Raw genomic sequence first — 10,000 nt, forward strand, 5'->3', positions numbered from 1 at the left:
CTGCTCCTCCCTGACCCCCCTCCCCTCCCTCTCTCTGCTCCTCCCTGACCCCCCTCCCCTCCCTCTCTCTGCTCCTCCCTGTCCCCCCTCCCCTCCCTCTCTGCTCCTCCCTGACCCCTCTCCCCTCCCTGCCTGCTGACTTGCTGCCTCTCCTCATTCCTGTGGAGACATATCTTCTCTAATAACTTTCACAGCCAGCAGCACATATTTTCAGTGTGAGGGGAGAGGCGTGGCGGATATATTAATCAGCTGAGTAAATATCCTGTGTGTGTGTGTGTGTGTGTGTGTGTGTGTGTGTGTGTGTGTGTGTGTGTGTGTGTGTGTGTGTGTGTGTGTGTGTGTGATTCTGCCTGCAGACATTGACGAGTGTAAAGACAGACCCTGCCTCAACGGAGCGCTGTGTGTGCCAGGTGTCGACAGCTTCACCTGCGTGTGTGAGAGTGGCTACTCTGGGACTCTGTGTGAGACAGGTGAGTTAACAGGGGTCCTGGGAGGGGGGGGGGGGGTCATGTGTAAGGGATGGTGAGTCAACAGGGGTCCTGGGAGGGGGGGGTCAGGTGTAGGGGATGGTGAGTCAACAGGGGTCCTGGGAGGGGGGGGTCAGGTGTAGGGGATGGTGAGTCAACAGGGGTCCTGGGAGGGGGGGGGGGTCAGGTGTAGGGGATGGTGAGTTAACAGGGGTCCTGGGAGGGGTGGTCAGGTGTAGGGGATGGTGAGTCAACAGGGGTCCTGGGAGGGGGGGGGGGGGGTCAGGTGTAGGGGATGGTGAGTCAACAGGGGTCCTGGGAGGGGGGGGGGGGGGGGGATCAGGTGTAGGGGATGGTGAGTCAACAGGGGTCCTGGGAGGGGGGGGGTGGTCAGGTGTAGGGGATGGTGAGTCAACAGGGGTCCTGGGAGGGGGGGGGGGGGGGGGGGTCAGGTGTAGGGGATGGTGAGTCAACAGGGGTCCTGGGAGGGGGGGGGGGTCAGGTGTAGGGGATGGTGAGTCAACAGGGGTCCTGGGAGGGGGGGGGTCAGGTGTAGGGGATGGTGAGTCAACAGGGGTCCTGGGAGGGGGGGGGGGGGATGGTGAGTCAGGTGTAGGGGATGGTGAGTCAACAGGGGTCCTGGGAGGGTGGGGGTCAGGTGTAGGGGATGGTGAGTCAACAGGGGTTCTGGGGGGGGGGGGGGGGGTAACGTTTAGGGGATGGTGAGTCATCAGAGGTCCTGGGAGGTGGTCAGGTTTCAGGGGATGGTGAGTCAACAGCGGTCCTGGGAGGGGGTCAGGTTTAGGGGATGGTGAGTCATCAGAGGTCCTGGGAGGTGGTCAGGTTTCAGGGGATGGTGAGTCAACCTGGGAGGGGGGGGGGGGTCAGGTGTAGGGGATGGCGAGTCAACAGGGGTCCTGGGAGGAGGGGGGGGGGTCAGGTGTAGGGGATGGTGAGTCAACAGGGGTTCTGGGGGGGGGGGGTAACGTTTAGGGGATGGTGAGTCATCAGAGGTCCTGGGAGCGGTCCTGGGAGGGGGTCAGGTTTAGGGGATGGTGAGTCAACGGGGGTCCTGGGAGGGGGTCAGGTTTAGGGCATCTCTCTCCCCAGAGGAAACGCTCTCTGCTCTCTACATTACATCTCATCAGTCTGGCAGATGTTACTTCATCCAGAGAGAGTTTCCATGAAGCCAACCTGTGTGGTCTGATTGACATCTTCTAGCGAGGAGACTGTTCAGCTGCAAACACATTGGATTTATATCTGGTCGTTCTCTCTGGGGGTCACAGAGTGTATGGACCTAAAGAACTTTACTGAACTCAGAGCTGTCTTCAAATGTCCAACTCTTTTTTTCCTCTCTGTCCTTCACTGTCCCCCTCTCCTCTCTTCTCCCCCCTCCCCTCCCCTCCATCACTGTTGTCTCCCTGTCCCCCTCCCCTCCCTCTCTGCTGTCTCCCAGTTCCCCCTCCCCTCCATCCCTGATGCTCCACCCTGTCCCCCCTCCCTTCCCTCTCTGCTGTCTCCCTGTCCCCCCTCCCCTCCATCCCTGCTGGGTCCCTGTTCCCCCTCCCCTCCATCCCTGCTGTCTCCCTGTTCCCCCTCCCCTCCATCACTGATGTCTCCCTGTTCCCCCTCCCCTCCCTCTCTGCTGTCTCCCTGTTCCCCCTCCCCTCCATCCATTCTGCTCCTCCCTGTCCCCCCTCCCCTCCCTCTCTGCTGTCTCCCTGTCCCCCCTCCCCTCCAACCCTGCTGCTCCTCCTTGTCCCCCTCCCCTCCCTCTCTGCTGTCTCCCTGTCCCCCCTCCCCTCTCTCTCTGCTCCTCCCTGTCCCCCCTCCCCTCCCTCTCTCTGCTGTCTCCCTGTCCCCCCTCCCCTCCCCTCCCTCTCTGCTGTCTCCCTGTACCCCCTCCCCTCCATCCCTGCTGCTCCTCCCTGTCCCCCCTCCCCTCCCTCTCTGCTCCTCCCTGTCCCCCCTTCCCGCCCTCTCTGCTGTCTCCCTAACCCCCCTCCCCTCCCTCTCTGCTGTCTCCCTGACCCCCCTCCCCTCCCTCTCTGCTGTCTCCCTGTCCCACTCCCCTCCCTCTCTACTGTCTCCCTGTCCCCCCTCCCCTCCCTCTCTGCTGTCTCCCTGTCCCCCCTCCCCTCCATCCCTGCTGCTCCTCCCTGTCCCCCCTCCCCTCCCTCTCTGCTCCTCCCTGTCCCCCCTCCCCGACCTCTCTGCTGTCTCCCTGTCCCCCCTCCCCTCCCTCTCTGCTGTCTCCCTGACCCCCCTCCCCTCCCTCTCTGCTGTCTCCCTGTCCCCCCTCCCCTCCCTCTTTGCTGTCTCCCTGTCCCCCTCCCCTCCATCCCTGCTGTCTCCCTGTCCCCCCTCCCCTCCATCCCTGCTGCTCCTCCCTGTCCCCCTCCCCTCCCTCTCTGCTGTCTCCCTGTCCCCCCTCCCCTCCATCTCTGCTGCTCTTCCCTGTCCCCCCTCCCCCCCCTCTGCTCCTCCCTGTCCCCCCTCCCCGACCTCTCTTCTGTCTCCCTGTCCCCCCTCCCCTCCCTCTCTGCTGTCTCCCTGACCCCCCTCCCCTCCCTCTCTGCTGTCTCCCTGTCCCCCCTCCCCTCCCTCTCTGCTGTCTCCCTGTCCCCCCTCCCCTCCATCCCTGCTGTCTCCCTGTCCCCCCTCCCCTCCATCCCTGCTGCTCCTCCCTGTCCCCCTCCCCTCCCTCTCTGCTGTCTCCCTGTCCCCCCTCCCCTCCCTCTCTGCTGTCTCCCTGACCCCCCTCCCCTCCCTCTCTGCTGTCTCCCTGTCCCCCCTCCCCTCCCTCTTTGCTGTCTCCCTGTCCCCCTCCCCTCCATCCCTGCTGTCTCCCTGTCCCCCCTCCCCTCCATCCCTGCTGCTCCTCCCTGTCCCCCTCCCCTCCCTCTCTGCTGTCTCCCTGTCCCCCCTCCCCTCCATCTCTGCTGCTCTTCCCTGTCCCCCCTCCCCTCCCTCTCTGCTCCTCCCTGTCCCCCCTCCCCGACCTCTCTTCTGTCTCCCTGTCCCCCCTCCCCTCCCTCTCTGCTGTCTCCCTGACCCCCCTCCCCTCCCTCTCTGCTGTCTCCCTGTCCCCCCTCCCCTCCCTCTCTGCTGTCTCCCTGTCCCCCCTCCCCTCCATCCCTGCTGTCTCCCTGTCCCCCCTCCCCTCCATCCCTGCTGCTCCTCCCTGTCCCCCTCCCCTCCCTCTCTGCTGTCTCCCTGTCCCCCCTCCCCTCCCTCTCTGCTGTCTCCCTGTCCCCCTCCCCTCCCTCTCTGCTCCTCCCTGTCCCCCTCCCCTCCCTCTCTGCTGTCTCCCTGTCCCCCCTCCCCTCCCTCTCTGCTGTCTCCCTGTCCCCCTCCCCTCCCTCTCTGCTGTCTCCCTGTCCCCCTATTCCCTATGTAGTGCACAGACCAGGAAACAAGGTCACTACCTTCCTATGGGCTATATTCAAAAGTAGTGCACTATGTAGGGTGCCAGCCCGGTGTAACATCCTGGTCTTTCACTAAATAATGGGTTATTGATGAAACAAGAACTGTTGTCCTGTACATATTAGATCCTGTACATATTAGATCCTGTACATATCAGATCCTGTACATATTAGATCCTGTACATATTAGATCCTGTACATATTAGATCCTGTACATATTAGATCCTGTACATATTAGATCCTGTATTAGATCCTGTATTAGATCCTGTACATATTAGATCCTGTACATATTAGATCCTGTATTAGATCCTGTATTAGATCCTGTACATATCAGATCCTGTACATATTAGATCCTGTATTAGATCCTGTATTAGATCCTGTACATATCAGATCCTGTACATATTAGATCCTGTACATATTAGATCCTGTACATATTAGATCCTGTACATATTAGATCCTGCATTAGATCCTGTACATATTAGATCCTGTACATATTAGATCCTGTATTAGATCCTATATTAGATCCTGTACATATTAGATCCTGCATTAGATCCTGTACATATTAGATCCTGTACATATTAGATCCTGTACATATTAGATCCTGTATTAGATCCTGTACATATTAGATCCTGTACATATTAGATCCTGTACATATTAGATCCTGCATTAGATCCTGTATTAGATCCTGTACATATTAGATCCTGCATTAGATCCTGTATTAGATCCTGTACATATTAGATCCTGTACATATGAGATCCTGTATTAGATCCTGTACATATTAGATCCTGTACATATTAGATCCTGTACATATTAGATCCTGTACATATTAGATCCTGTATTAGATCCTGTATTAGATCCTGTACATATTAGATTCTGTACATATTAGATCCTGTATTAGATCCTGTACATATTAGATCCTGTACATATTAGATCCTGTATTAGATCCTGTACATATTAGATCCTGTATTAGATCATGTACATATTAGATCCTGTACATATTAGATCCTGTATTAGATCCTGTATTAGATCCTGTATTAGACCCTGTACATATTAGATCCTGTATTAGAGCCTGTATTAGATCCTGTATTAGATCCTGTACATATTAGATCCTGTATTAGATCATGTACATATGAGATCCTGTATTAGATCCTGTACATATTAGATCCTGTATTAGATCCTGTACATATTAGATCCTGTACATATTAGATCCTGTACACATTAGATCCTGTATTAGATCCTGTATTAGATCCTGTATTAGATCCTGTATTAGATCCTGTACATATTAGATCCTGTATTAGATCCTGTATTAGATCCTGTACATATTAGATCCTGTACATATTAGATCCTGTATTAAATCCTGTACATATTAGATCCTGTATTAGATCCTGTACATATTAGATCCTGTACATATTAGATCCTGTATTAGATCCTGTATTAGATCCTGTACATATTAGATTCTGTACATATTAGATCTTGTATTAGATCCTGTATTAGATCCTGTACATATTAGATCCTGTATTAGATCCTGTACATATTAGATCCTGTATTAGATCATGTACATATTAGATCCTGTACATATTAGATCCTGTATTAGATCCTGTATTAGACCCTGTACATATTAGATCCTGTATTAGAGCCTGTATTAGATCCTGTATTAGATCCTGTACATATTAGATCCTGTACATATTAGATCCTGTATTAAATCCTGTACATATTAGATCCTGTACATATTAGATCCTGTATTAGATCCTGTACATATTAGATCCTGTACATATTAGATCCTGTATTAGATCCTGTACATATTAGATCCTGTACATATTAGATCCTGTATCAGATCCTGTACATATTAGATCCTGTACATATTAGATCCTGTATTAGATCCTGTACATATTAGATCTTGTACATATTAGATCCTGTATTAGATCCTGTATTAGATCCTGTACATATTAGATCCTGTACATATTAGATCCTGTATTTGATCCTGTATTAGATCCTGTACATATTAGATCCTGTATTAGATCCTGTATTAGATCCTGTATTAGATCCTGTACATATTAGATCCTGTACATATTAGATCCTGTATTTGATCCTGTACATATTAGATCCTGTACATATTAGATCCTGTATTAGATCCTGTATTAGATCCTGTACATATTAGATCCTGTATTAGATCCTGTATTAGATCCTGTATTAGATCCTGTACATATTAGATCCTGTACATATTAGATCCTGTACATATTGTATTAGATCCTACATATTAGATCCTATAAAGTGGCTAAGTGATACATTGATTACATTCATAATTTCCATTATTAAAGTGGCTAGACCCCCCCCCCCACATTGATGAACTAGTATTGATGTTCTTGTTGTGTTTGTGCGGTTACATTCCAGACATGGACGAGTGTGTTTCCCAGCCCTGCCTGAATGGAGGACAGTGTAACGGCCAGGTGAATAGGTACAACTGCACCTGTCCTGTTGCCTTCACCGGGACACACTGTGAAACAGGTGAGGCTACTGATCCATCTCTCCTTCTTTCAACAGGAAGTACTATTCAACTGACTCCTTCCCAAATGCCTCTATAATTCCTTATATAATGCACTCCTGATGAATTTGTATCTGGCCCTTCAAAAAAGTTTGAGAACCCCTGGTATAGAGAATAGGGTCGCATTTGGGACTTATCATGACTAATCCTGCCAGTTAGCACCAGCTAGACCGTGTCTCTTCCTCCCTCTCTCTCTCTCTCTCTCTCTCTCTCTCTCTCTCTCTCTCCTCTCTCTCCTCTCTCTCTCTCTCTCTCTCTCTCTCTCTCTCTCTCCCCTCTCTCTCTCTCTTTACCTCTCTCTCTCTCTCTCTCTCTCTCTCTCTCTCTCTCTCTCTCTCTCTCTCTCTGTTTACCTCTCTCTCTCTCTCTCTCTCTCCTCTCTCTCTCTCTGTTTACCTCTCTCTCTCTCTCTCTCTCTCTCTCTCTCTCTCTCCTCTCTCTCTCTCTGTTAACCTCTCTCTCTCCTCTCTCTCCCCTCTCTCTCTCTCTCTCCTCTCTCTCTCTGTTTACCTCTCTCTCTCCTCTCTCTCCCCTCTCTCTCTCTCTCTCTCTCTCTCTCCCCTCTGTTTACCTCTCTCTCTCTCTCTCTCTCTCTCTCTCTCTCTCTCTCTCTCTCTCATCTCTCTCTCTCTCTCCCCTCTCTCTCTCTCTCTCTCTCTCTCTCTCTCTCTCTCTCCCCTCTCTCTCAATTTCCCCTCATGTTAAGAACAACGATTCGAGATAGAAAATGTTACCATTGGCGGCCGGCAAGTTCTACTTCCTGCTCTCTGTTTGGCTTCCTGTAATAGATTTAAATGTTTTTTTTCCCCTTCAACTGAGAGGGCAAGGCAAGAAACAAAACCTGCCGAACCCTCACTCTGGGAGGATGAGATGGGTGAGGCTCTGTCACAAAATGGAAACCTATTCCCTTTATAACCAGAGCATTGTAGTGCACTAGAAAGGAAATGAGGGTGCCATTTGGGAGCACCATGAGCGTGGCTAGGAGCTCTATGTCAGAGTGACCTGATGGTTTTGTTTTAATAGTTTTTTTTACAGGCGTCGCCTGTTTTCACAGCCTCGGCAACGGTGTGGTTAGCTAATGGTTGAGAGAGGAGGCCTGGGCTCTAGGCTTCTCCACTATAAAGAGCGACAACAACACAAAACAGAGAGAACGAAAGAAAGAGCTCCCTTTGTGTAATATTGATGTGGTGTAATAGTAGTATGTGAGGCATTTTCTCCTTGCCTGAATAATTATTAGACTCAACATTTTCCGCTAGAAAGCCCTGAAGCCTTTTGAAATTTTCTTTCATAGAGTTGGTGGTGGTCCAGGTGAATTCCTCATTGGCTCCTCAAACTAACAATCAAACAGGTAAAAGCTGTTATAATAAGAACTATGTATTTCTCACATGAGAGGGAATCTTTTCTTATTCATCTTTTTTTTTTATTATATTGAAAACACTTCTTACAAAGTACGCTACTTGCCTGTTCCCCCATGTGTGTTGTTTTTGCATCGCACACCGTCTTGCCCTGGCAGCCCTGGTATCGGCATTTAACCCACATTACAAATCTGTGTCCAGACGCATCCTAAAACGTCCATCTTTGTCCTCTGTCTTGCAGTGTCTTGTCAAGGGGAGGGCTGTGAGAACCGTTCGACCTGTGAATTCCTCGGCCCTGGGAACCACAACTGTACCTGCATCCAGGGTTTCTATGGTGACAACTGTGAAGGTAGATACCGAAGCCAAAAGCCTCAGCTACAGATGTTGGATCTTAATTTGACCAGTATTGTCACAGCAAAAATAAACGTTTAGTCCATAATGTTGCTTGAATGGTGGTTAGGCAAATAGCTGGGCAAAATTAGACTAATCATGTGTTAGTGCGGGTTTTCAGTGAATTTACAGTGCCTTGCGAAAGTATTCGGCCCCCTTGAACTTTGCGACCTTTTGCCACAATTCAGGCTTCAAACATAAAGATATAAAACTGTATTATTTTGTGAAGAATCAACAACAAGTGGGACACAATCATGAAGTGGAACGACATTTATTGGATATTTTAAACTTTTTTAACAAATCAAAAACTGAAAAATTGGGCGTGCAAAATTATTCAGCCCCTTTACTTTCAGTGCAGCAAACTCTCTCCAGAAGTTCAGTGAGGATCTCTGAATGATCCAATGTTAACCTAAATGACTAATGATGATAAATACAATCCACCTGTGTGTAATCAAGTCTCCGTATAAATGCACCTGCACTGTGATAGTCTCAGAGGTCCGTCAAAAGCGCAGAGAGCATCATGAAGAACAAGGAACACACCAGGCAGGTCCGAGATACTGTTGTGAAGAAGTTTAAAGCCGGATTTGGATACAAAAATATTTCCCAAGCTTTAAACATCCCAAGGAGCACTGTGCAAGCGATAATATTGAAATGGAAGGAGTATCAGACCACTGCAAATCTACCAAGACCTGGCCGTCCCTCTAAACTTTCAGCTCATACAAGGAGAAGACTGATCAGAGATGCAGCCAAGAGGCCCATGATCACTCTGGATGAACTGCAGAGATCTACAGCTGAGGTGGGAGACTCTGTCCATAGGACAACAATCAGTCGTATATTGCACAAATCTGGCCTTTTTGGAAGAGTGGCAAGAAGAAAGCCATTTCTTAAAGATATCCATAAAAAGTGTTGTTTAAAGTTTGCCACAAGCCACCTGGGAGACACACCAAACATGTGGAAGAAGGTGCTCTGGTCAGATGAAACCAAAATTGAACTTTTTGGAAACAATGCAAAACGTTATGTTTGGCGTAAAAGCAACACAGCTGAACACACCATCCCCACTGTCAAACATGGTGGTGGCAGCATCATGGTTTGGGCCTGCTTTTCTTCAGCAGGGACAGGGAAGATGGTTAAAATTGATGGGAAGATGGATGGAGCCAAATACAGGACCATTCTGGAAGAAAACCTGATGGAGTCTGCAAAAGACCTGAGACTGGGAGATTTGTCTTCCAACAAGACAATGATCCAAAACATAAAGAAAAATCCAGAGTCTGCTCTAGCTGAAGACAGTAGGACAGGAAGCTACAGACAGGTATTGGACCAGAGTCTGCTCTAGCTGAAGACAGTAGGACAAGTTCAGTGTAGACGAGAGAGGGACAAGCTAGCTATCCTGCTAGTAGCTGCATAGGAGGGAATGTGTGGAGCTGTGTCTGTGAGAAGGTGAGTGTCTGTTCTATTCTGCTGTGATGATTGACGATGTTAATTATCACCACAGTTATCTGAACCGCGCCCTGTTTACGACGGGATCCTGGGCAACAACAGTCGCTTGATGTCTGGAATGATTGCTTTATGGCCCGTTTTATTAGTTTACCAATAAGGGGAAGTGCTGCTTTGTCTAGACTTGAAAGGATATGGGGCCTCTGTGTTTATGGGCTGGACCTCATGCTTGGTATTTACTCAAGTAGTTTCATCAGACATGGCTGGTATAATATGCCTTGCAACAGGGCAGCAGAGCTCTGACTCTGGCTGTGAGTCCCAAATGGCACCCTAAGTCCCTACGTAGTGCACTACTTCTGGTCAAAGGTAATGCACTAAAGTATGGAA

At 49.7% G+C, this 10,000-nt stretch overlaps 1 protein-coding gene across 1 annotated transcript in view; it reads left to right on the top strand.

The window, feature by feature from the left end:
- Positions 1 to 10,000, top strand: part of LOC139410291 (sushi, nidogen and EGF-like domain-containing protein 1) — a 110,791-nt gene that overhangs the window by 62,331 nt on the left and 38,460 nt on the right. The window contains exons 7-10 of the mRNA XM_071155779.1: positions 357 to 470; positions 6,284 to 6,397; positions 7,726 to 7,782; positions 8,031 to 8,138. Coding sequence (XP_071011880.1) covers positions 357 to 470; positions 6,284 to 6,397; positions 7,726 to 7,782; positions 8,031 to 8,138 — 393 coding nt within the window. The remainder of the gene's footprint in view (positions 1 to 356; positions 471 to 6,283; positions 6,398 to 7,725; positions 7,783 to 8,030; positions 8,139 to 10,000) is intronic.

Source organism: Oncorhynchus clarkii, chromosome 5 (genome assembly GCF_045791955.1).
Source record: "Oncorhynchus clarkii lewisi isolate Uvic-CL-2024 chromosome 5, UVic_Ocla_1.0, whole genome shotgun sequence".
Lineage (NCBI taxonomy): Eukaryota > Metazoa > Chordata > Actinopteri > Salmoniformes > Salmonidae > Oncorhynchus > Oncorhynchus clarkii.